The 27006-nt window shown below is 42.1% G+C and overlaps 2 protein-coding genes across 5 annotated transcripts in view; one reads left to right on the plus strand and one right to left on the minus strand.

The window, feature by feature from the left end:
• Nucleotides 1-89: 89 nt before the first annotated feature.
• On the plus strand, nt 90-21782 carry carhsp1 (calcium regulated heat stable protein 1). 2 transcript variants are annotated; one of them, XM_076266190.1, is made up of 4 exons: nt 90-177; nt 14545-14789; nt 15526-15648; nt 20987-21782. In XM_076266190.1, the coding sequence occupies exons 2-4, from the start codon at nt 14596-14598 to the stop codon at nt 21147-21149; spliced, it is 480 nt and encodes a 159-aa protein (XP_076122305.1). In that variant the 5' UTR covers nt 90-177; nt 14545-14595; the 3' UTR covers nt 21150-21782. The 2 variants fall into 2 exon arrangements, with proteins under 2 accessions (XP_076122305.1, XP_076122304.1); XM_076266189.1 differs by having other exon boundaries at nt 138-316.
• A 212-nt stretch (nt 21783-21994) lies between these two features.
• Nucleotides 21995-27006, minus strand: part of abat (4-aminobutyrate aminotransferase) — a 32224-nt gene continuing 27212 nt past the window's right edge. For all 3 annotated transcript variants that reach the window (XM_076266192.1, XM_076266193.1, XM_076266191.1), the window contains exons 15-16: nt 25804-25915; nt 21995-24513 (exon numbers count right to left, since the gene is read on the minus strand). In XM_076266192.1, coding sequence (XP_076122307.1) covers nt 24392-24513; nt 25804-25915 — 234 coding nt within the window. In that variant the 3' untranslated portion in view covers nt 21995-24391. The remainder of the gene's footprint in view (nt 24514-25803; nt 25916-27006) is intronic.

Raw genomic sequence — 27006 nt, forward strand, 5'->3', positions numbered from 1 at the left:
TTGACCTAGTTACACAATCCCCTTTGACCAAATTAGGATCTAATTTTCATCTTATTAGGTATTTTACGGTAGATTCTCAACATGATGTCATGTTTCAGATGAAGATAAACACGCCCACTGGGACAGGCGCAGGTTCAAGGCAAGCCCCCTTGGTTTATCAGAGCTGAGAACCTAGAAGTAAGTATTTCTGACAAGCTTGAATAATTCCGCACTTGTCTACAGAAAACAGATTTACATCCGCTTGACGAAGGAAACGGACACACCGCGTAAATTGTTACATTTGTGGCCACTATTATTTTTAACGCAGAAGTTGCAGGTGAGTGATGCCTGTAGCGAGTATCATTAAATCAGTACGCGCTTTCAAAAGTGAAAGTGATGAATTAGCCTACTAGCAACAAATAACGAAGATGATGGTGTAGCTTTTGCGATTACCAGCCTGTTGTGTATGGAAGTCAATTGAATTGAATATTAGACTGGTCTAGGGCATAGCCTAGGCTACTGTGTAGACTGTACAGAATGTAGGTTTACAACTTCAACTTTCCAGTGTGGATGTTATATGATTAGGGGTAGAAGGATTTTCTACCCGTTTCCTTTAAAAAAAAAAAAAACAGCCATCTGAGACTTATGTGAAATTCCAATCTTTCCTGACTAGAATAGCCTCGTTACTTTTGATTTGCCGATTTGCGTTTTCGAAGAGCTGTCCATTAATAGCCAGATTGTCCTGTCGAGTTAAGATGACCTGTTGTGGAAATAGCCACACATTCCAATTAAATATGAGCCTAAAATATTTGTTTTAGTTTAGTGTTCCATTTCAAGTTTCTGTTTCTGTCATATTGGTTATACATTGTAGCCGGTTTTTGTGTGTGTTAAAATCTGAATAAGAATGTTAAGTGTTGTGAAAGCAAATTGCCGTATAATAGTTTTCCCCCCCTTCATGGACAGTTATCAAAACAGTAGCTTAACATGAAGGCACTTTGGTTGTAGGAAAGGCTATAGTGGTAGCCTACGTTTTTGCGTGGTGTGCGTAGGCTACTCATTTCTGAATTTCAAACTTACGCCTAACATTACAATCGTGCTTCGTGTTGTTTTCATCCCCACGATGAACCTATCACCCTCATCAGTAGCCTATTGCTTGTGAGCTGTTATGTTGGTGGAACAGGAGCTTGCAATTAGCCCATTTCACAAGATGGGGCCACTGTGTAAATCAACTTCCTGTGGAACAGCACAGTCCCATAGACAGCAAAAGAAAAGTCCACAGGAAAGACAAAAGCAGGAAGACGTTTTACCCTGCCAATTAAGGCATCATTAACATCAATGAGGCCGGACACCTGGACACTGTGAAATAGGCTTATTGTTTTGAGTTTGTAGGGGTGAGAGTTCGGTGTGAGAGACATGTAATTTTGTACTATGATATTTACAGCCTAATCATGATTCTCCCTGTCACATGAAGTTAGACAAACAAAAGAAAAACAATTTTTACTTACATTTATAAAATCTCTTGGTTGTCATCACCAGTCAGATTTGTGTTGTCACTGTAGTAAGTTGCAAACTGCAAAGGATCCCTTTGTCATTTCTTCTAATGCAATGTGAAAATTACTGAGGGAATTCCCCGGCCTGTTTCAAAATAAGGTGTCAAGTTACATCCTTCTCAGAGTCAGACAGAGTCTGAGGTCAGAGTTCAGCACAATGCTTGGTCTCATGCCAGATGCCAGTGGAGATCTAAACAGCAGTGTCTAAATCTGAGAATGTGCTGCTGGTCTTTGTCTGAGTAGTTTTGACCCTGTGGCAACCACCTTTGTTGTTGACTGAGTTTGTCAGATGACTTCTCAGTGTTGAGAAAATCCAGACAGTTTTTTTTACTTGCAATTTAAGTATGTTTATTTTCTTTCTTTTTTTGCCTGATGCTTTTATCCAAAGCGATTTAGGCTTACACATGCCAATTATTACAAGAGGCAATCTCCCCAGAGCAAAGTGCCTTGCTCAAGGGCACATAGGTGGCAGCTGGGAAATTAACTTTTCAGGCTACTGCATGCTAGCCCAGCACCATAGCCACTATGCTACCATGTAATGGTTATTTAAAGGTGCTCTAAGCAATGTTGGGAAATGTCACTTCCGTTGATGTTCAAACAAAACAGAGAGCTAGCACGCTCCTCCCTCCCTCCCGTGCAACTGAAACTCTCCTGAACGCCCATCTCATCGTGAATGGCTGGACAAGTTTCATGAAATGTTTTATGGTCCAGGCTGCACCAGGCTGTTTTTGTTGTCGTTTTTGGACTGTCTGGGCTGTCTACAGAGACCGCATTTTTTGTTACAGTGTATTCGGTTGACAGGCAGCTAGTTGATTGTGAGGAGATATTTGCTGTGTGACAAAAAATGTTTTAGCTTAGAAACCGTGTGACATCGCTTAGTGCAACTTTAAATGATGTATAACACAGTGTTTTCATGAACATATCTTGATCTTGTTGTTGCATGATGTGGATTGCCTTAAATAGTCATGCATGTCATGCATTCATCACAGCCTGCATTATTGCTTGCATAACAGTTGCTAGCACTTAGCTTTATTCAGGACTTTAGGCAAAAGCTATTCAAATCTACGTCTCATACATGTCTGTGGTTACCAAGCCGTACAGTCTACAAATATTTGACCCCCAGGCCAGCAGTTGTAGAATTAGGTGGACCGATGCATGTGAGTGAACAGTTTGAATGGTTGAAACATTTTGGAATTACAGTCTTCTGAACAAATGATGCCCTGAGATGTGAAACATTTAAGTGTGTGTGTGTCTATGTGTATGTTTCAGCTAATGTGTGCCAAGAAAAGGCAGAGATTGTTAATTGCACATCTGTTCGCCACCACACACAACACCCCTGTCTATCTGCACCAAGCCAAATACACCCTGAAGGGAAGAGAAAATGAACACCCAGCGCACTGCACAGACCTGACAAGACAGGGCCATTGCTCTTAGACTGGAGCTTCTGCTAGAGTTAATATTACAAGGAACCATTTGAAATGCTAATGTCAGAGCACACTGTTGCACGTTGAAAGCACCTTTGTGAGTGCACAATTAGATGCCTTCTATTCGTGTCAGCCTTGGCGGATTGTGCCTCAGAAGTTGAGTGTGGGACATGGGTTGGTGAGTCAGACCTTTTCGTTAGAACTGCCTGGAAAGATGTACACTTTTTCCCTCGATGCTGAGTTTGTATTCACCCAGCTGATGTTCCCCATAATGCATTTATATGAGCATAGGAATAGGTAAATGTTGAAGGCTATTATTCAGATGTGTCCTTTTGTTCTTCACAACCCTACATATGCTTTAAGTTGGTAATATACTGGACACACAAATAGATGAAACATTGAAAGAGTAAAGATGTTTAAATAGGTGATGGTTTTCTCCTGTTGTACTTTGATTAGCAATGTTCTGAAAGGTTTTGTCTATGCTGAACTTGAGCTGTAAGAATTTAGGTGACATGCGGAAAGCTCCCCTTATCTGAGGGTAAAAGATACTTAAGGCTATCAAAGGTCTTTTTTCTTTCTCCTGTTCAAGCAAGATTATGGCTACTAATGGAAATTCATAAAATTCTAGAGGGTGCTAGGCTACCCAGGAGTACCTGGAGGTCACATGAGCTTCCAGGGACTGTACTTTGTCTTGGGTGGGGTCTGTCTGTCAATATTAATATCCTGCCATTCAGGATGCTTTGATGAATCAGTGACACACTGAGCTTGTCTAAGCTTTCAGGGGCAGACCATAAACGGCGCCCTCTATTTAATGCAGAATCAAATATCCGATATTTGGCATCTAGTCTCCCAACACTCTAAACCAATGCTGGATTTTCTGTTCTACATTGCACAGTCATGCAGAATGTTCTTGATTGAGCTCTTTACAGTTCAATGTGTTGTCCTGCTTTCACTAGAACAGTGTTTCGTTGATGATCATGCCTCCTGCATTAAGGTGTGTGTGTGTGTGTGTGTGTGTGTGTGTGTGTGTGTGTGTGTGTGTGTGTGTGTGTGTGTGTGTGTGTGTGTGTGTGTGTGTGTGTGTGTGTGTGTGTGTGTGTGTGTGTGTGTGTGTGTGTGTGTGTGTGTGTGTGTGTGTGTGTGTGTGTGTGTGTGTGTGTGTGTGTGTGTGTGTGTGTGTGTGTGTGTGTGTGTGTGTGTGTGTGTGTGTGTTAAGTTAAGAGGAAATCTCTAGTGCCCTTTTGATTAGGTGTCTCTACGTGGTGATGACTGAGCAGGATACACCTACCCATGGGCCTTTTGTTCCAACTTTGGTCTTTGTCTCTCTGATCGCTGCACACTCCCTGTCTGTGAATGGGAAGGTTGTTTTTGGATGGTGTGCCATGTGACTGGGACTTCCTTTCCACCAGTCTTGTGATGGCTCTCAGGTTACTGCTAGTGATGTGTGTCCTCTTTGTGTTTCTTTCTGACTGGCTGTACCCTATAGTAGATTCAACCAGTGGCAGGAAGTTGAGCTCAACCAGTTTGGTTTGTGTGTGTGTGTGCCTTATAGTAGATTCAACCAGTGGCAGGAAGTTGAGCTCAACCAGTTTGGTTTGTGTGTGTGTGTGTGCCTTATAGTAGATTCAACCAGTGGCAGGAAGTTGAGCTCAACCAGTTTGGTTTGTGTGTGTGTGTACCCTATAGTAGATTCAACCAGTGGCAGGAAGTTGAGCTCAACCAGTTTGGTTTGTGTGTGTGTGTGCGCCTTATAGTAGATTCAACCAGTTGCAGGAAGTCGAGCTCAACCAGTTTGGTTTGTGTGTGTGTGTGTTTGCTTGCTTGCGTGTGTGTATTTGCGTGAGTGTATCTGTGCCTTACAAACCAATAAGTATAAACCACTTCATGTGTTTGAATGAGAATGACTTCTCCTTTTGAGGGCTGGTGGTGACTCATCATGCAAATCTGAACAGTGTGCATCTTGTACAGATTTCTAAACGTCTTGACAGAGATTAAACAATGAAAGCTAATGAAATGAAAAACTAAATTATATATCACGTACACACATACGCACACATGCAGGTACAAACACACACGTGGTTCACACACCAGGTACACACACACACCTCTGCATTTCATTGTCTTTGTACTTGTACTCTGCACAATGACAATAAAGTTGAATCTAAAAATAAACGCACGCACGTGTGTGTCTGTACCTGCATGTGTGTATGTGTGTACGTGATATATAATTTAGTTCTGCTTTCATTGTTTAATCTCTGTCAAGACATTTAGAAATCTGTACGAGATGCACACTGTTCAGATTTGCATGATGCGTCACCACCAGCCCTCAAAAGGAGAAGTCATTCTCATTCAAACACATAAAGTGATTTATACTAATTTGGTTTGTAAGGTACATGGTTAAATAATACAGTACACTTGGCTCAAGGCATTGGTAACAAAAGGTAACAAAAGGTAGCAAAAGTTCCACACATAAATTATGAATTAGTAATATTTATTAAAGTAATATATAAAAGTCTGGAAAGAAAAAATGTATAAAAAGCAAAATGTGGTGTGAGTGTGTTTCTAAGCAAGTCAAACAAAACAAAATGCTGATGGAGGAGAGGACGGGAAGCCAGTCTGCACTGCGGAACTGTCCGGGCCTTCTAATCCTATGACCAATCAGGTTATACTGTGCACCTGTGTGTCCTCAGCCGCCCTGCTGCAACAGACTGACAAACATGAGTAGAAGGGGGCGGGGCTGGTGCCGGTATCTGGCGATTTTTCTTATGGGAAAATAACATGGGGATTTTGAATTATCGCATCTTTTAAACTCTCGCAGGGATGAAAAAGTCTGAAATGCAGACGTTTTCCTGAACACACTTTTGTCTTCTGCCTTCGAGTGGATACTGTGATCTCCGGTACGTGAAGCCGGCACACTTAGATTTTTGCTACCCCAGAGCTAACTTGCAATGCAACTTGCCATAGGTAGTTAGCTTCAATTAAAAACCGGATCTCCTTATATGGGCAAAGATGGCCGTTTTGGTTCTTCTTTGTAGGCGAACTTCAGAGGCCTTGGGGTGCCTTAAAGGAATTATCGGGAGTAAAATGCACTTTAGATCGATTTACGGATGATTGGGGGTACATACGTTGAGTTGACATCAAAATCATGTCATTCGGATGTGTTTTGATAAAGTTCGATTGTACCGTTTTCAGTCACAACTCGTAGCCTGGAAGTGAGCGGGGCATTTCAATTGCGCCGCTACAAAACGCTATTTTTATACCTCTTCTACACTTCCAAACAACATAACACTTACGTGGTAGTGAGTAGAGGGTCCCTAAAGCCAGTGGTGGAGGAAGTACTGAATCTCAGTACTTAAGTAAAAGTACAAATACACAGAGAAATATTTACTTTAGTAATAGTAAAAGTAAAAGTACCACAATGACAACCCTACTTAAGTAAAAGTAAAAAGTACCTGCTTTTAAATGTACTTTAAGTATTAAAAGTAAAAGTATTTGCATAATGATTTATTCTCTTAATATCTATATTCTAAAAGAAAAAATAGTATGGGCTGTGGCATTTTAATTAGGCCTAAGCTAGTTTTAGGTTAGGCTATATTCGACTAGATAGTTTTAAGCTAATGCAATTGTGCTTACCATCTGTGGCCCAGTTTACATTCTGACCTACAATTCTAGAGACTGTAATTCTGGTTATCTACTAGGGTTATCTGCTGAGTATATCATTCAGTAAAACACGAGAGCCTGAAGTTTAACGGGGTAGACCAGAGAAACGTCGGGTGGATCGTAATGCCAATTCTGCTGATTGAACAGAAAAGTTGCTGAGAAAGGTGTCTTTATGATTAGGTTCAGTTTCACTTGCGCAGATGCACATAGAAATTGAATGAGCGCTCACATTTCTACCCCCCCCAATTGTAGGCTATGCCTCTTTATTTGATCACACACAATTAAGAAATATTTCCTAATCTGGAAAATGCTACGTTTTTTTCTGCCAGCGGTTCTATAATAGTCTACCATTCATTTGTGGCGCAAATGATCAGACGTGTGACAGAAGCATGGGCATAGCCCTGATCCGCGGATAGCAATCTCATCGGAGAGGAGGCCCTAACGCTGCAGATAACAGACAGAGAAAGGCACAGAACACAGTTGCATGTCCAGTGTAGCCATGGGTCTGGTGAATATAGCCTACCGAATGCAGATGGCTACAAGCTCACGCTTTGCCTGGTCTAGACTATAAGCTTATGTTTCAAAGATTTAGAAGCTGGGCATGTAGCACTCCAGAATCTGTGGTAGCAACCCCGCCCCCTGGTAAAACAAACGTGTTTGTCAGAGAGAAAAAAAATCTGATCATAAAAAGATCGTAAAAAGGAACGATGGTGTTGTAGAAATGTAGCGGAGTAAAAGTACAGATAATTGCTGTAAAATGTAACGAAGTAAAAGTCAAAAGTATGCACTATAAATTCTACTTAAGTAAAGTACAAATACGTGGAATATTTACTTAAGTACAGTAACGAAGTATTTGTACTTCGTTACATTCCACCACTGCCTAAAGCCAAACCGAAGTATCCCGAGGTCTTTATGTGGTCGAATAGAGAGTCCAGAATGAATTTCATCAAGCCAGTACCTTTCCGGAAATGTTGCCATCTTTGCCGCCATCTTCAGGGGAAAGTCCGTAGGAGTCTTATTGCTGAGTGTGTTGTAACACGCTCTGGAAATTCACAATTTCGTCGCCGTTTAAAAAAAAAAAAAAAACATAGTCCAGTATTTCTTTTGAAATTGAAATGAAGTTGTATGGACTGGACTATGTTTTTTTTTTTTTTAAAAACGGCGAAGAAATTGTGAATTTCCAGAGCGTGTTACAACACACTCAGCAATAAGACTCCTACGGACTTTCCCCTGAAGATGGCGGCAAAGATGGCAACATTTCCGGAAAGGTACTGGCTTGATGAAATTCATAAAGACCTCGGGATACTTCGGTTTGGCTTTAGGGACCCTCTACTCACTACCACGTAAGTGTTATGTTGTTTGAAAGTGTAGAAGAAGTATAAAAATAGCGTTTTGTAGCGGCGCAATTGAAATGCCCCGCTCACTTCCAGGCTACGAGTTGTGACTGAAAACGGTACAATCGAACTTTATCAAAACACATCCGAATGACATGATTTTGATGTCAACTCAACGTATGTACCCCCAATCATCCGTAAATCGATCTAAAGTGCATTTTACTCCGTATAATTCCTTTAATGTATGTTTAAGCCCTGGACAGATAATAATAGTAAATCACCCAAGTGAAGCATTTTAGGATCCAATTGCAAGCACACTTAAGGGAGAATTTGGTGGGAAGCCTACTTTTTACTTTTATTTCTACACAAGCTTGATTGAGCAGCTCACTTCAGTAATGAAAAACATCTTGGAGACTACTGTTTAGAGTAGTTAATGGAAAAGTGGACTCAGAGACACACATGTTCAACCCAAAAACTTGTTCTGCAGTAAGGGCCAATTTTCCTCTTTGCCTCGGAGGCCTCCTGACCCACCTTGAGAACAGAGCCTGCATTCATGTTGTTCCTGTAGTCTCCTTGTGAAAATGTCAACAGCTAGCTTTTGACTTCAGGGTCTCGGCAGTCGGCTCACTCAAAAGGGTGTGTGTTGGTTCCATGGAAAGCGTCTTTATGGAAATGTCAAAGTCTTTATGCTCCTGCCCTATTATATTAGGCCCATTTGCTGAAAAAGCCCGCTCTGGGAACACTTCTTACTGGAGGAGGGTAGGAGTCTGCTGGCTGGCTCAACTTGACAAATTTGAGCCCCTCAATGTGCATCAATTTAGCTCTGCATTCAACATGCCGTCAGAGAGGCTCGGGTCATTAGGAACCAAAACAGTCTTGGTGCCTTACAGTGTGTACCTTGCTTTGGACAGAGACCAAGTAACAACTTTTGGACCAGATCCTGACAAGGTTCCCACAGGCCCTTGACATTTCTGAATGTTTGTGGATTAAAGCATCACAATGTACTGTAGTTTTTTTTTATCCTTAGATGAATGGCTTCGAGTTCATGTTTATACCACACTGACTTGCACTAAGGCAAATTGAGTCACCTATTGCTGATATGCCCCCCGGAACGGCCTGGCACTATGTGGCATGTAGGGGAATGATCCTTTTTGTCAGCTATAAGCGATAACCAAGGCCTTTGAACGTTTCTGAAAATATACATAAATAGACGTTGGAAAGTGCTTGAATTAATATATTTCATGGTAAAAAAAAGCAAGACTACATACTCTGGTCTCTGGTGGTATAATCAGCGAGCTACAGCAAGTGTTTAGATGACAACATGAGGAAGCACATCAAAAGTGTTCTAAGGATTATTAGACACAGTTAATGCCACTCCAAAAGGTGACCAGAAAAGAACAATGTTATTTTACCAACACCTGGGTCCAGGTCACTGCTTGACTGTCACGCAGTATTAACAATTATGGAAGTGTACTCGTATACCACCAGCTCACACATTCAAACACAGCTCTGGTGCAGCATGGCCGCTAACAGGGGCCCGTTTACAGGCATCATAGGTGGGCTCTCCTGAGGGGCACCAGTTTCCAAGGAAGAGCCCTTGAGCTCCAACAAAAGAGCCCGAGGTTGTAATGTGCATGGCCTATGGGAGTGCTGCTCTCGTTGGTGCTGCAACGACCCGTAATTGCTTTAGGTATTGTCCTCCTTTGCATCACCCACCCACCCTAGCCTGGCGTAGCCATACCCAAAATTCTATTCAGACTTCACGACATCAAATTTTGTGGGCGGGGCTACGTTTGTTCTGGCTTGAAGGCTACACTCACCCCCCCACTAATACCTCTACTTTTCATATTTAGAACATGAGCTGTGATGCTGGTAATTGAAAAAACTAGAGGTGCATTCTCGAAGGCAGTGTTTGTTTTGAACATCTACATTCAAACATGTTTTCCTTGTGGAAACATTCTAAGTTGTTCGATTTTAACAGTAATTTCCATTATGGTGTCCATGTTTGTTTGCTGAGAACTACGTACCTTCTCAGATCCTTTTGCAAATGTTTACGGTGAACTCAAAGCAATCGAAAAACTTGTTATTTTGTTACTCCCTAGATATTGTTTTTACAAACCTGGGGCTTTTCTCAAAGTCAAGGATTCGTGCTTGGTAGAACAAGTCCTGCCGAGTCGAATCCTTCAAAGACGAGGCAAGGCTTCTTCTTAGCATAAGGAAAACACACAATGGAACAGTCTAGCGAGTATGCAGGAAGCTGCAAGTGCATTATTAAAAATCATGTGCGCACAGGATTGTGGGTGTTCCAAGCATGCAGGGGATACACGCATGCATCCTCGAAAATCTCAGAACGAAGGACTCAGTACTTGATAGAATTTTAAAGCACCCTTGACATTGGAACAGTGCTTGGCGAGATTCGATGACGTAACGTCCTTGAAAGAGCGGCTTTGAAAGACCCATCCTTGACTTTGAGAAATGGTCCTGGATTCCCACAGTAACCTTGTTTCTCACTGTAACCTGGTTCTTCCAGTAACCTGATTCTCACAGAAACCTTTTTCTCCATCAAAGAGAAATTTGTCCTTGATTCAGGTTGATGCCTCAACCAGACCCTTTCTTACACAGCTTTAACCAGCGTTTACGATGATAAATGTGGGTAACAGCCATCATTACGGAAAACCCAGAGGGCCAGCCCATGGTGATCCATAGGAACCATTACACTGGTAGCCGTGGATATCTCCCCCTTGTCCATGCTGATGCACATCCATAAAGGCGTCGGTCATTCCTCTGATAGACTCTTGTACCGGGAAGTAAGTGGAGGAAATACAATTGCTATCGACTGTGTGTAGGTTGGTTGGGATTGGGTTTCATTCAGGACATTGTTTCTACGAGATGTCGTATAGTCCCATTCAACGTTCTGTTTTATTTCACTATCGCTTACGCTATCGCTTTTTTTTTTTCTGGCCTGAATGTGTTCCAGTGAAATCTTCATTGATGAGTGTATGTGCTTGTGCCACCATTGACCTTTAGTGCTGCACAAAAGCCCGTTTGGCTACACTGCAGCGGCTCGTATTGTGTTCCAGTGTCCCCCATTGTGCACGAGGTGAGGCACGGCCAGGCTGGAAGGTGTTCTGTCGCTTGCGCGTATGCGATTCGGTTTTAACCAGCACTCTGTGAGAGAGGGCTATGGGCAGCGGTGGAAAATTCTGGTAGTGCCCTTGCTGACCTACTTTAGACACGTCAGGTAACCTCTCTGAAAAGGGCAGACGCACCCACTACTTGGACTAGCTCCAACCTGTCTGAAGGAAGCTGTGTAGCATAGTAGTACAGTACTCTATTAAGTCATCTTTGATGTTTGAAAGAATGAAGAATAATCCCCTGTGTTTTATCTGTATGAGGGGGCTGTTGAAGGTAACCACAGGCACAATTGTGTTTTGGCAATAATTCATAAATATTTGCTCTCAACAGTGTCTTAATATCACTTGTTTATATTAGAAAAAGAATGCAAGGCATGTCTGTTTGGAATTCCTTCAGGAGTTAGGTGTGCAAAGCACAGCCATTTCCCTACCTTCCTACTGGTAGCTTTATTTTCCTTTTAAACTTTCCTTGTTGTAATAATCCACTCATTCACTCACTCGCTGACTTAACTTCCCACCGCCAACCGTACCTTTGTTGTCATGGGTCCACCAACCTGTAGCTGAAGATTGCTGTCCTGGCTAGTCTCCATGACAGTTTATTTGACTTGTAGTAGCCTGTGGATATCTACAGTTTGGCATTTTCTTGCCATGCTTGTGAAAATGTCTCCACATGGCATTCATTCATCATAATTCTGTAGAAGTTACCTCTTATTGGTTTGATTCCCTGCCCACCATTGCATGTGGTGCTCAGACGTATGATTCTCTGCCAGTGATGCCCACCCATCCATGCATTCGCTCAAACTGGAAAGATAATGAGACTGCCAGCACACTTGTAACCTGACTCCTGAAAGGCCTGATGGTCTCAGTGGAGTGCAGCTTGGGGTGGGGTGGGATGGGAACTCTTTTCTTCCGCCTCGGACAGGCAGCAAAGGGGCTATAAGTGGAGCGAGTGATGTAAGAACAGCATTGAGGGTGGAAGAAGGGGGGCTATTCTCTGGTGCTTGTGTGCAGTGTCCGGAGGGAGGTGGGGGGATGGAGGTGGAATGACTCTGGATGTTTTGGATGTGGAGCTGTTTGATGTGAAAAACAGAAAATGAAAACAACAGAAAAATCAAATCAAATCTTTGGCAGGCTGTAATACTTTAAACAGGACTGACACATATTGTGAATTGAACAGCTCCTTCAGTCAAAAACAGTCAACTTTTCAGTTGATTTGCACTCTTGGTTCCTAGTCATTAAGCAGTGTCTTATGAATGGTGTTGTGTGTGTGTGTGTGTGTGTGTGTGTGTGTGTGTTGTTTGTGTTCCTATCCTCCTATGCTGCAGTGGTCCTCATTAATATGTACATCCTACTCAGCCCTCTACACAACTTTGTGTGCAAGGTCTCTTCATTACATTCTTGCAGCTGGAGATGCACTGTGTGTGTCAGGGTTGTGCACAATTCGAATTGCAATTCTGCTTCCTGTTTCCTTCCTCAATTGAAATGCAAGTGAAATTCAAGAAATGAATTGGAATTTAAGAGCCAGTTTCAATTCAATTCTGGAATTTTGCACAAGCCTGGTGTGTGTGTGTGTGTGTGTGTGTGTGTGTGTGTGTGTGTGTGTGTGTGTGTGTGTGTGTGTGTGTGTGTGTGTGTGTGTGTGTGTGTGTGTGTGTGTGTGTGTGTGTGTGTGTGTGTTTTTATTAGTATTTCTGTGAATGCTTTGCCAATACAGCACATGATTTGTCGTCCCAACAAAGCATATTTGAATTTGAGAGACAGACAGAGAGGGAGGGAGGGAGAGTTCTTCCAGGAAATGTGATCTGTCAGTGAGTGTTAACAATTGCAGATTATCGCCAGCAGGATCAACATGGAGAGATTGCATTACAGGAGGAAATGGAGGACTTCTTCTCCATTGACACCCTCCACTGGGACGCTGCCTGATGCAGGCTGTGGTTTATGAGTGCGCATGGAGCCCTCTTGGGAAGACCAAACACACACACAATTTCAATTCAATTCAATTTATTGTGCTTATAGAGCGCCAAAACATTGCACATGTATTATCATGGCGCTTTACAGAATGTAGGCAATCAGAAAAAAAAGGGAAGAAACGAAAAGAAAGAGAGAGGCCCATGGGTAACAGGGGCGAGGAAAAACTCCCTAGAATTGGAGATACATATAGGGGCATGTGGTGGGTCGGCAGACGGGCCAGGAATCCGGGCAGAGTTGTCATAGGCAGATGATGGGTCGCTAGGCTGTACGGGCCAGGAATCCAGATAGGGGTACAGTAATAGGGCAGTCAAGGATGGCACTTCAGGTGAGATGGGTGAGAGGAGGGCCTGGCACACGGATGGTTGATGACTGGTGATGATATACCTCACAAGTGAGGTACAGTAAGGGGGAAGAAAGAGATGTAGAGTGGGTTAGTATTACTGAAAATCAAAATGGTTAATGTCAATAAGTAATTGTGTGGTACTATTTATTGTTACAGTATACCATAGTGAGAATAGGCAAGAGAGGGAGAGTTGAGAGAGAGAAAGAGAGAAGGGGAGAGAGGAGGGGGGGTTGTACATACACACACACACACACACACACACACACATACAGATGGAAATATCCATCTGCTCTACTCTGCTAGAATCATTAGTTGAAAAGTTGATTATTAATAATTAAAAAGGCAAAACATTTGGCGCCAGTGAGTTTGTGTGTGTGTGTGTTGAGACATTTAATTTCTAATAGGGAAATGGTTCCATAGTGTCACAGCAAGAGATGTCCCCCAGAGCAGTATCCGTCGTCACTAGTGAGAACACAACATTTCTTAAACCAAATTTTGCTAAGAATAAATTCCCAGTGCACTCTTCCTCCATTTTTTCCATGCCTTTGATGCATGTACTGTAGCAGTGAAAATCACGACTTAATTGCATAGGCCTAGATGACCGATGTATAGGCCTAGATGACTTTGATTAAAGCACCATTCCGATAATTTCAGAGTATCATGATACCATTTGTGTATGAGTGTGTTGTGTGTGCTGTACTCCTGATGAAGGCTAATTGCTACATGGTCAGTGAGCCATTAGCCGTGTCACTAGTCCTCTGTAGGTGTGGAGGACGTACTCCAGGTGCCCTTGTTTGACCTTGCCTGTGGCACTGTCTGACCTTACCTGTCAGTTGGGGCCTAGAGTGCTCTCTTTGTCTCCTGTAGAGCCAAGTAACCAGTGACGTGCTCTGAGAGGTTGTTTTTTTTAACCTATTCATTGAAAGAGTTTGTTTAAATATATTTTTACTAAACTCTTGTAAACCCCATTCTAAATTCCTCATATCTGTTGCAATAAACACCACTTTCAAACCTGAACTCAAATTTTGATAAAAGAAATAAGGGATCACAGTCAGTATAATGGGTTTGGGTGATGCTAACTGGTAATTTAGTGTACTGTATGCTCTTGTCTCACTTTCTCTCTCTCTCTCTCTCTCTGCCTCTCTTCAGGGTCCTGAGGTTGCTAGAAGCTAACAGGAGGGAAGTTGTCCTGTTGCAGTCATGTCCACAGAAGCCACGTCTCGGGGGGCGCGCTCTACCACCCCTCCCCTGGATGCTGGGTCGCCCCACTCCCCCGTGTCTCCCAGCTCCCTGCGTCTGCCTCCGTGCCGCCAGAGGGACCGCTCGCCCTCCCCGATGAGGGGCTACCTGATCCCCAGTCCACTGCCCACGCGCCGGACCCGTACCTGCTCCGCGTGAGTTTCTCTCATTCCTCTCTCTCCTCTCTCTCTCTCTCTCTCTCTCATTGATGCTAGATAGTGCTACATTTCCTTTCTCTCACTCTCTCCTCCTCCGCCCTCTCTCAGTGCTTTGAAATGTCATCCCTCACTTCATGAGGCCTGTTTTCATTTGAACCTGACAGCCAAGATCAATAGAACAGTAAATCTACTTTACTACTCTACCCATATGGAGTCTGTTTTTCTCTCCAGCCTGCCCAGAGGGAAAGCAGACAGGAACAGGGTCATATTTACATGTCCAGAGACTCTCTCATTGGCAAAGGTCTCCCTCATGTTTTAAAATGGCAAATGGCAACACAAGTGCAAACAAATCACTCTTTAAAACATGTCTACACAGGAACCCCTAGCACACACATTCACACCTGGAGCATTAACGATACTTGGTATCATCACCCACCCCCACCCCTAAACAAACAAACACACCATGTCTCCACAGTTTACTCCGACTTGTTCTCATAGACACTGCCTCTGAGAGAGAGAGCTTTGTTTATGAGTGCTCAGCCCACATTATCTCGCTGCAGCTTGGCCTAGGACCATTGTTTACCCAGCAATGACCACTCATCTGAAACGCCAGCCGGGCAATTGAGCACATTTTCTGGAGCATCCCACGCTTCTTTCTAACACCCGGCCTCTCTCCTCTTCCCTCTCTTCCTCCTCCTCCTCCTCCTCCTCCTCCTCACCCTCCTCATTACAGGGCCGCCCGTGCTGCCGAGGGACCCTCGTTCAGCGGAGTCTGCAAGTGCTTCTCACGATCCAAAGGCCACGGCTTCATCACGCCAGCTGAGGGAGGCGCTGACATCTTTGTGCACATCTCCGAGTAAGAACATTAGAGGGGCACCGGGGGGATGTATGCAGTGGGAGCATGATCGATGGGCAGGGTGGAGCAGGCAGCCCAAAGCCCTGCCAAAAAAAGGGTACCCTTAAGGTTGCATAAGGAGTGACTTTAGAGATACAACTGGCACGTGAGAAGCTTCATGCGCCTCAGGGAATGGTCTCCATTTTCTGTCTTGCACATTAATTGCTTTAATTCCTGTTGGGTTTAATATCCTCAGTGAACCTGTGTCAACTCTGAAATCCCGTTCTCAAAACAGTTAACACCCATGTCTGAACAAAAGCACTCTGGACAAAATGACACATTTTGCTTGCAAAAGGCTGTTACTCTCTCCAAACACTTAAAACATGCAGCAAAAGCAAATCTTGCCTTCAAACACTATAGACTAGGCAGGATTTTGGAAAATGTGCTTATTTAAAGTTCCGAAGGCAAATCATGTTAATTTTTGGCATACAACATTTTTAGGGGTTTTGAAGGGTGCTGAATTCAAATCTTCTGTATGCCAGGCTCAAAAATGCCCATAATGCTTCAAAATGGAGAAATCCAATATGTCCGCCGCTGCCAGGTCAAAATCTAATTAATCACTTATCTTTTGGACTGTACAAGGTAAAAACCTGAATGTAATGTGCTTTTATAGGGTTTCACATATAGGGAATTCAATGCCATGCTCAGAGTTAAGATCAAGTTAAAATTGTTGTCTCGGATAATGATTAATTCATAAAAAAAAGAGGACCATGAAACTGGTTGATGGTTTTCTGAAGAATTTACTTGAAACATGTTTAGAAGCAAGGTTGATTACCATATTTTAACTATCTATTTATATTATGTATCTGTATTTATTTAGTATTTGAAGAACATGCTTGAAACTCTTTAAGCTAAAGGTCTATGTTTAAAACTGTTACTACTAGATTTGCCTACTAATTAAATATTGTACCTGAGCCTATTGTTTTGATGTCCAGTGTGCTATGATTACATGTTTGCCCATCCCACCCCTATCCCTACACATACAAATACCCATATGTAACCCTGAATGAGGCCACACCCTATATGTGAAAACCTATAAAAGCACATTACATTCAGGTTTTTACCTTGTACAGTCCAAAAGATGATTAATTAGATTTTGACCTGGTGGCAGCGGCCATATTGGATTTCTCCATTTTGAGGCATTATGGGACATTTTTGAGCCTGGCATACAGAAGATTTGAATTCAGCACCCTTCAAAACCCCTAAAAATGTTGTATGCCAAAAATTAACATGATTTGCCTTCAGGGTTAATTTATTTTAAAAATTGACCTAGACTACTACAACTTGTTGCCAATTCAAAAACACTCTTTAATCAATCAGTACACACTGGACAACAAAATGCAAAATCTAGTTCTCAAAATGAGCATTTTTGCTATGTCTGTTCCATTACTTTCTCATTTTTCTGGTATCAGAAAAAAACTGTGAAAAGACAAAATGTAAAATACAGTAAAAAAAATAATTTATTCATTCATCCCAAGATGTAACTGCCATTGACATGTAAGACATACAGTAAATACCTAGCAAGATACAGTAGATTTCATTGAACTACAACTTGTCATTTTTAATCGAAATAGACCTACAGTAAACACCTTTCGTACTGTTTTCTCCACCAAATAGGCAATACAGTACTTTGTCTAATGTGCATTATATCCATACTTGCAAATAGCAACACAGAACAGACATCTCTTATGTATAATGAATGATTGCTGATTGAAGAATTGTGCAAAGGAGTTTCACACAGGTGTATCAGAGATTCAGACTTATGCAAGGAATCTATACCACCTGTGAAAATATTTTTTACTTTTGTTTTAGCATGGGAAAAGCAACAGAGTTTGGGGCTTTTGAATGACACCTGTGTTAACTGTTTTGCAAAAGGGTGTGAGAAATGTGTGAACCCAATGAAAATGTGTGAACACATTCGCAAGAGATGACTTCTGCTGTGCAAAGAAAGTAGTCATGAAGACCAAGTGAGTTCTAGTTTACTTAAGCAGGTAAAAGCAATCGAGAAAAACTGTAATCGACAAAATAATTGATTAATAATCGACTATAAAAATAATTGTTGGTTGCAGCCATGTAGGAGACCTTTGGGATGTAGGGACAGCGTAATACTTATGATCTCACATATTGAAACAATTACTTGAGACTGAGTTCTGTTAATGCTTGTGTAAATAGAATATGTTTATGTTTGTGGTATTTGGCAGATGCTTTTGTCCAAAGCGAACATACCTGTAGAAATCCTGTAAGTGCAGCTTGACCCTGGTGTCATTCCTCCAGCACTGCAGCGGTCACTGACAGTTTTTTACAATCACTTTGTTACTATTTTCAGAACCTTGATGTAATTTTTCACAACTCTACACAAAAACTCACAACCAATGATCAAAATGCACATTTTTCAAAACTCTAACCCTTTTCTCAATTGCTTGGATGCAATACACATAAAACTTAGATAATTTGTTCATTCAACAAAAATCACCTGTTCAATATGACACAACTTAACATCAAAGTACTACTATTTCAAAAGGCAATTCACACATTACATTTCAAATGAGTGTCTATTCATTTCCTTACAATGATCTAACTATCAATTGATACAACTGCTCAAAATGATAAGTAACTGTTGCATTACTCTTAATGCATGGTTGTATGGAAACAGACAAACAATTTTTGCTGCAAATCATGAAAGTTTCAAGATACTGTAACAAGATTCATTGTCACCAATTAGCGTGGAGCATGAACCAATTAGACTACAATATCCATGAATGTAGCCTAATATTTTACAATGCTTCATCAGACACTGTGTCTACTATGGTCACTATGGTCACTGTCACTATGGTTCCAAATACTGTACCACCTTTTCAGACTATTTACAGTATTGACAGTACTGCACTGTATAGATGCAGGCCCCTGATTGCTTTTCCAATTCTGCCAATTCGTCACTGATGATTGAGTGCACATTGTGGATTGAGTGGAATGAGTGATAACTGTTTTGAGTTTTGTGTCTAGAGTTTTGAAAAATGACATCAAGGTTCTGAAAATAGTAGCAAAGTGATTGTAAAAAACTGTAGTGTCAGGAGCATCATGATGCTAGAGTGCTGATGGGCTCAGGAAGTGGCGTGATCTGCTCTGCTGAGAGACACCGGCTGGCTGCATGAGGGTCTTGAATGGAGGGGGGAGATGAGATGCTGGTGTGGTGTGTGTGTGTGTGTGTGTGACGCACACAGCCTCCTGATGAAGATTCTGGACATGCAGGCTGTGTGGTCTATAGTTTGACCTGTGTTCACGTCAGTAATGGATTGTCAACATAGAAGCCACTTACAAGGGTGTGGGAGTGTGAGTGGGCACGTGTGTGTATGTGGGGGGGGGGGGGCCTTAACAAGAACTGCGAAAGGTTGAATGAAGGGCTGTGTGTGTGTGCGCGCTGTTCAAGTGGACAATCATAAGCCCATGAGCCTTTGAGTCAACAGGTAGGGATGGGTGAAGTGTGTGTGTGTGTGTGTGTGTGTGTGTCTGTGACTGTGAACACGTGTGCGTGGGAGCTGCTTTTCTCTACCAGTGAATGCAGGTAATAACATATGTGGGAGAGCACAGGCAGGTCCTAATGCTTTATGTGAGGGGGAGCAGTAGGCCCTTTGAGCCGGAGACAAGAGAGTAGAGAGTAGAGCCAGAGACTTTCTAATGACGAGACACAGCACTCATAGAATCGTCCATAGAAATGTATGGGGTTAGTTTGTAACACAAATATGGCAGTCTTATACACATATCCTGTCCCTTCCGCCACCAGAAGTTGACATGTGAATCGTGCCAATCATGTGGTATGTTGTGAATACATCGTGCCAATTATGTGTTGTGATCTTGCAGCTGGAGCGAGGTTGGTGTCGTGAGGCCTTGAGCATATGCAGTTCTGCCTGAAATAGATGGCCGATAAGTGCCCAAAGTGGCTGCCGAGTGGAAGGACTTGCCTAAAAGGACTTTGGTAGAGCTAGTCTACAGCAGTCACTCTAAAGCACATGGACAGCAGAGTTGTATAAAGTATCCAAAACCCACACTTGAGTAAAAGTACAGATATTTGATATCACATTACTAAGTGTGTGTGTGTGTGTGCACTGCACATTACACCGGGATGGGTAAAATGCAGAGAACAAATTTCCTCACAGGACAACCCCCTTTCCAGTAATCTATAAGCATGCCACATAAGTATTGTAAATAATAGATAATTTAAGACTTTTACTTAAGTATGAAAATAGCCCATTATAAAACAGACTTGTACTTGGAAACTGTGGCTTTTGTTTTCATTTTCACATTATTTGAGCCTACTTACTATTTATAGCTGCTAATGAAAATGTGGTGGAGTAAAAATATACATTTAATTGAAGTAGGAAGTAAAAGTTAAAGTAGGAAGAAAAACAAAAACTCAAGTAGATACTCAATTAATACTTAAGTATTTCTACTTTACATCTCTGATGGACAGCATGGTGTCACTCACATTTTGAAAAATTAAAGCTAAAATTGGTCAGCACCATTGGCAAAATGTAAGCGTCTTTGATGGCGAAATGTAAGTGCCTTTAGGAACCAGAGCATACAGAGCATTAACCATATTTATAAATGTGTCTGGGAAGACATAAACCTGTAGAATTTGAAACAGATAAGGCCATTCAAGTGTGTCAAAGGCCCTTGTCCTTAACTATCTGTCTTTTGTGCACCTTTCTATCACTGTGTCGGCATAGGGATGATACTTTAGAAATGCAGTCCTTACTGTAGATATCACTGTTTTTCAGTTCTTATTTTTACTGGGCCCCAAGTAACCACATGTGCACTAAATATCACAATCATGTAGAAGAGTGGCATAGTTCTCCATTTTCCAGTTCTTTCAGCCCCTCTATTGTTCACTTTTCGATTCCATCATATTTTCAGTTTAGCCATGGTGAGAGGATGGCTATGGATTTGGCTGTCTTCTCACATCACCATCGCAGACAGTCTTTCTACGTTGTGCCATATTTTAAGAAATGCCCTTGTGAGAGTGTATGTTAAAGTAACACAATGAGGAAATTTCCATTTTACGTTCAGTTTCAACGTACTGGATACCGATTTAGTGCTAAGGAGGTACCCAATTTGTGGACAGATGTTGCTGCTGGAAACGGCAAAGCTAAATGGCACAATAGGTGTTCTGGGCATGCGTCAGTGTTGAGAGATGCAATTCTGCCAATTGCAAGCCTACGTATTGTCAAAATGAGTTTGAAGAAAAAGAGACTGCTTTATGTTGCTTTAACTATCCTGCTCTGTCTCTGTCCTGTTCCCCCAGCATTGACGGCGAGTATGTCCCAGTGGAGGGAGACGAGGTCAACTACAAGATCTGCTCCATACCCCCCAAACACGAGAAGATCCAGGCCGTGGACGTGACCATCACGCACCTGGCCCCCGGCACCAAGCACGAGACCTGGTCTGGGGCCGTGGTGGACACATGAGGATGCCTCCTAGTGGTCGGATGGAGGAAGCACACCTCCCTGGGAACTGCCAAGTGGTGTGGCCTACAAGTGGAAATCCGAGTGGGTTGGGGTTGCTTTATTTTTGCAGTTTTTTTGTTACTTTTGATTTGTTTTTTTAACCCACATTCTTGAACAGTGATTGGTTTAAAGGCAGATGGGGGTGTTATGTTTCAGATCTAAGTATATTACCCTGCCAAAATGCGAACAAAAAAAGCTTTTGTCTTGTTTTGAGTGTAGTTTCATTTTCCCTCCCTTGTTTAGCATCAATATTGTCCTCATTATCACAGTTGTAATGCTACTGAAACAAACATGCTCATCAGCTCTGACACTTAAGATGGATGCATCATGACCATTACTAACATGTGATTTTGGTTTCCAAAGAGGAACAGTTATCCAGATTGTATTGTGGGTATAACATGTGTTCTCAAAATGTTAACTGAAACTGCAAAAGCCTTAAACTTAGATCTAGTATACAGATCCAGCTTTAGTGATATTGCAATGGATTTGTTTTTACTTCTTTTTCAGGGATAGAAAAGTGATGAAACACATGCCATGATGGTGGACATATTATTTGAATTTAGTTAAGTGTGAAAATACAGCATCTTTAAAAGACTTGCTCAGTGGTGTTTGTGTGTTTATGTACTCTTGGTTCAGATCAATGCCACGGAAATGGCTTACTGTACACTATTTTATTTTCCTTTTTTGTTTTGCTTTGACTTGTAAAGAGACTTTAAGTATTGAGAAAGGCACTATAAATGCAACTTATTATTAATTATTATTAATAATAATTCAGTCACAGAAATAACCCAACATTCAACTTTAGATTATTCAAAATTACATAAAGATTTATTCCTCTTCAGAGAACATACAGTAGAGACGTTTCTAGACAACAACACCTCTAGAACTATTTCATATTATTTATTACATTGATAATTATGAATTTTCAAGTTCACATAATGGTGTAAACAAACATAGCAATGCTGTTCTTCATCTTTGTTAATCTGTTAACAGGTAAATCACAAATCTCTATATAATACAGATTCCTTTTAATTTATAGAACGATAAAAGACAGGCACGCCTAGATGGCAGCGTACTCTGAATTGGAGAGACGCTATCTGGTCAGTCCTTGCAACCTACGTACTGGAATATCTACAACTCCAACTCCCATAGGCTAAAAGCGATGTCCACAGAGCATTCCACCTGTCCACAAACATTTACAAAACATTTAAGGAGGCATTCAAGAGAAAGATAAAACATGGCTACCTTGCACTGCACACTGACACCGAGACTTACTGTAAGCTCATCATGAGAATATGCCATGGCAGAGGGTCACTAAAACTGGGCATGACGTGCTGTTCGGTAAACTACACATATATATTTCTCAGCGTAGTCTATAACAAAAGTGCACCCTTCAGTAGATTCATAACTACTTTGTACAGGTTTGAATGAGCATGGTGGTTGAGAAATGGCTATTGTTATGGATTTTCGTTCAGCATTAAAGGGACCGTAAAATATGCGGAATCATAAGGGGGCAAGAGAAAGGAAGGTGTATCCTACTTGTTAAAAATGTATTGATGATTCTGCTAATATTTTTTTAGAAATATTCACCACAGAATTCTCTGTCCACTTTCACTTTCAACAGTCCCGTCAAATCATTCTAATCATTACTTTTTTTGTCCGTGCATCTAGACTATATCAATACCAAATACTCAAAAGAAACCAAATAATGCAGCACTTTGCACACGGTCTGATTTCGGAGACATCAAACGAGTCCACATCATCTGGTAAAACAGAAGGATTTTCTCAAGGGGGGGTCATGTTCACCTGTGTACCAAGCTAAGCATAAACAGGATGCAGGGTTGCCATGTTGATTTAAGGGTTTCTAAGCACGCTCATAACTGGGTGAGAGTAGGGTTTGGCTGTCTGTCTATGTGTATGTGGGACAGGAGGAAGAGCTGATGCATCGCTCTGGACATTTGCCAATTCGTGAGCGAAGTCTGGGGTCTAGGGGGGCAGTCGAATGCCACCTCCCGGAGCCTGTCTGTCATTCGACCAGGAGAGGGACAGCGCTTCACTGTAAGGGCTTCACGTAAATGATGCCAGGACGGGAACCACTGAGCTCAGAAATTCATTCAGTTAGCATTAAGATGGAGTTGTCACAAAGAGACCGTCGTGTGCTTGTCTTTACTGCAATTCCTCAGAAAAAATGAGTTTTTGCAAACCTTTTGGGAATCTCATAATGTGATTTGAAAAATGATGATATTAACACCCTAAGCAAAGACCTGCAAGTCATATGAGCATAATCACAATTCCGATCACGATTTTTGTCAAGTCTTCCTGGCATTCAAGTGGGGAGTTGGGTGAATGCTCAAATGTTCACACCATGGCTTACCACGTGGCTAAAATATTGCTAGGTATTCTTTTTCAGTATCCGTGTAGCTGCCCTGAATAGGACGCAACAAATGCAAGGCCTTCTCAGTGATGCTCTGTGAACACCATATGAGAATCAGGCAAAAACTACAAACACCTGACAGATGAGCAACTTTGTCACCGATGTCTTAGCTTAACCTTGAACTAGAAAGTTCTATGAACATATCGACTCAAACATAAGCCGCAATACTGGCATCAAAAAAGCTAACGATACCTGTGCTCTCGTCCTCTCTTCTGCTTTTGAGAATTAAACATACATGTTGTACTAACCTCAGCAAGGTATGCTTAGGGCTAAAGTGAAGTTAGCTGTTAGCAGCCTTCGCTGAAGCTGTTAGTCTATTGCTGTCATTAACAGTGATAAAAACCAAACGGTTGGCAAAAGCAGATATTCAAAATATACATCTTGTGCTGTTTTGACCCAGAAAGATAGGAGGAGTTTTGAGTGACATTATCCACCCAAAAGCTCCTTGTAATTGTGCGGATCTGGGAGTAAAGAAGAGGAGGCAGATAGATGTGTGCCTCCTGTGGAGGAGCATTTCTGAGGAAGGAAAGAAAAGATCAAGGCAAGGAAGAAGAAAAAGAATAAAAAGAAATAAACATGTGTGAGAGGTTTAATGTGTGCTGGACTGGGCTTTGCTGGGATGGTTTGCGGCGGAGCAAAAAGCCCCATCCTGTGGGCTCGTACCTCTCTGTGCCTCTGCAAGACCCGCAGGGCTGCCAAGCTACACGCTACGCTAACACCCCATCCACTCCGCCCCCACCCACCCCCAACGCCCCGAGGCCAAACATGCTTATTTGTACTCCTGCAACACGTCGTTAAAGATGTTGAGGAACTGGTGCACGTGGTACTCCTTGAAGACTAGCGCCGGGCGGAAACGGATCGATCGCTCACCGCAGCCACCGAGAAGAACACCTGTGTTTGAGAGAGAGAGAGAGACAGAGAGAGCAGTGAAGAAGATGAGGGGTCGGAGGAGGAAACAGACACCAGAGATCGTTAACACGCTGCAGTCCGCTGTTGACCAGAGAGGATCACAGCACGATTCAGCTTGAGGACCCACTCAAGCCGTGTCACATGTACCAGGCTTTTGACCTTTGAATAGCTAGTTCAGGGGCCTCATTTATAAAAGTGTTGCGTAGAAACCATCCTTCAATTGATCTTGGATAGTTTCTGGAATGATCGTACGTGTAATTCAGAGAAAACGAACGTACGCACAAAAAAAACGTGCGTACGCCACCCTTCCAGATGTGCCCATTATAAATCACAAATGAACATCAACTTGTGCGCAGCCGGATGGTTTTAGGTCTCCGCCTTGTAAACACCCACTCATCAATATCATTAGCATATGTTTTAATGAAATCAATGGCCTAAAAGTTGTAGCCTATGTAAAAATATATATTGAAAACATTGTATAGGCCTAGCCTATGCCATCTGATGTTAACTAGCCTATATGCGTCAGTTCAAATAGCTTAACTAACTAGAATTGCGGTTCCGAGGAACTGCAAGAGTGAGTTTGATTAGGGGCATGGAACTCGGCCTCGGCGCAGTCCACCTCACCGAGATTGCAGAATTCATAGTTCACCCACCTCTTACCACTACTGTACATCCCTGGCACAAATGTACTTTTCCTCTCCTAAACGAGGGCAATTGGACATGTTGTGGTCAATATTAGATTGGTGAGAACACTAAATATACTAGATCACCTGTAAGAATGTTTCAATTATTCTATCGTAGGTCTTGGTGTTTTTTTTTAGATATTATGAAATAAGTAAGCTATACAGTTTTTCACTTTCTTAAGTGGGCTATAGTTCTCATTAGCAGTTTTATGCTAAACCATGAAACATTAAGCTGCGTCCAAAAACGTCTTTAAAAATCTTCTGATATTGATCATGCATATGGCAAAGAAAGACATGAGATCGTTGGTCTTGGAATTTTGATCGCACTTAGACCTTAGATTACTTGCAGTACCCCGGCATTACCACAAGGAAATGGTCGTACGTCAAGTTTGAACCTGATGTGGAGATAAGCACTTTTCCACGTCAAAGACGGCTTTTATAAATCTGAGCGTTGGCATGGATTTGAGAGTACGCACGGTCTAAGATCAAATCTGTGCGTAAGAACGCTTTATAAATGAGGCCCCTGGTCTTGATTAACAGATACGTGGGCGGTAGCACATTTCTGTGGTGCCAGTAACACTGCTCTCACCCTTGTTCCTGGCTTTCATGATCAAGCTGTTGCGAGTAGGGTCGTCTCGGATGTCGATGGCACAGAAGGTGCCCTGGCCACGAGCACTGCTCAAGAGGTGAGGGTACTGGGCCTGCATAGAGAGAACGAAACACGGTCAGGTACCTGGTCATCACTGACTCCTACAGTAGAGACATTTAGACAGATACAGCTTACAGCACAGAAGCCCACTGGGGCGCACAGATCCATTTTTCATATGCCCACACACACTTCAGTACTTCACTCTGGCTGTCTTCCTCTGAATACATCTGTGTCTTTTGTGTACACATGCGCATAAATTAAAGCTTAGCCGGTTACACTTTACTTGACAGTATCGACATAAGAGTGACATGTCATGAACGCGTCATAAACAAGCCATAAACGTTTATGATATAACGCTTTAAGTGTTTTTCGTTTTTTGTCATAACAAGGGTTAGGGTTAGGATTAGGGTTATGGTTCATGGGTCATGACATTGTCATGTGTTCATGACAGTGTCATGTCAGTCTTATGTCAATACTCTCAAGTAAAGTGTTACCGCTTAGCCTTATGAACCAACTGCCCCTCAAAGATCTCTCAGTGATATCACAATAGAGAATAGCCTTAAGTAACTGAAGTAGTTGCTCTACATAAACAGGTTTCATTACGTGAGGGATAACGGCCGACGAAGTGTGCTGTTACAAAGAATTAATGGACGAGGGCGAGAGGCAAAGAACTCCCCGACGCACGTATTGCTTATAGTGGCAACCCACTTGGGAGCTACAGAGACTTTGGTGTAAGTAGATCACTGAATGACTCATGCAGGTTGTGGGTTCTAGAGCAGTGGTTCTTAAACTTTTTGTCTGGCGACCCCACAAAAAAGTATGGCGAGGTCTGGCGACCCCACTTTCCCCAAACCCATTCTAAGTCCTTACTCAAATACCCCCCTCAAACGTTAACAACTAAATCAAGCAAAAACTAGAAAGAAAAGTCATTTGTTTTATTTACTCCATATGAACAAGAACCGAGAAAACCAAACAATCACGATTAAACAAGTGTAGGCTGCCGCCATATCAGATCAGAGCGCTATGTGCGTATCGCGCGCGCACACACAAGCACGCACACACACATACCAGCATTAGGCCTACAACGTTACATTAATTATATTTATGGCGTTAACAATAACAGTAGGCCTATTTTTTTATTTA

This window comes from Alosa pseudoharengus, unplaced genomic scaffold, assembly GCF_046254945.1.
Source record: "Alosa pseudoharengus isolate Yale_2024_CS ecotype anadromous, Long Island Sound unplaced genomic scaffold, YU_APseudo_1.1 YU_APseudo_1.1_scf_4, whole genome shotgun sequence".
Classification (NCBI taxonomy): domain Eukaryota; kingdom Metazoa; phylum Chordata; class Actinopteri; order Clupeiformes; family Clupeidae; genus Alosa; species Alosa pseudoharengus.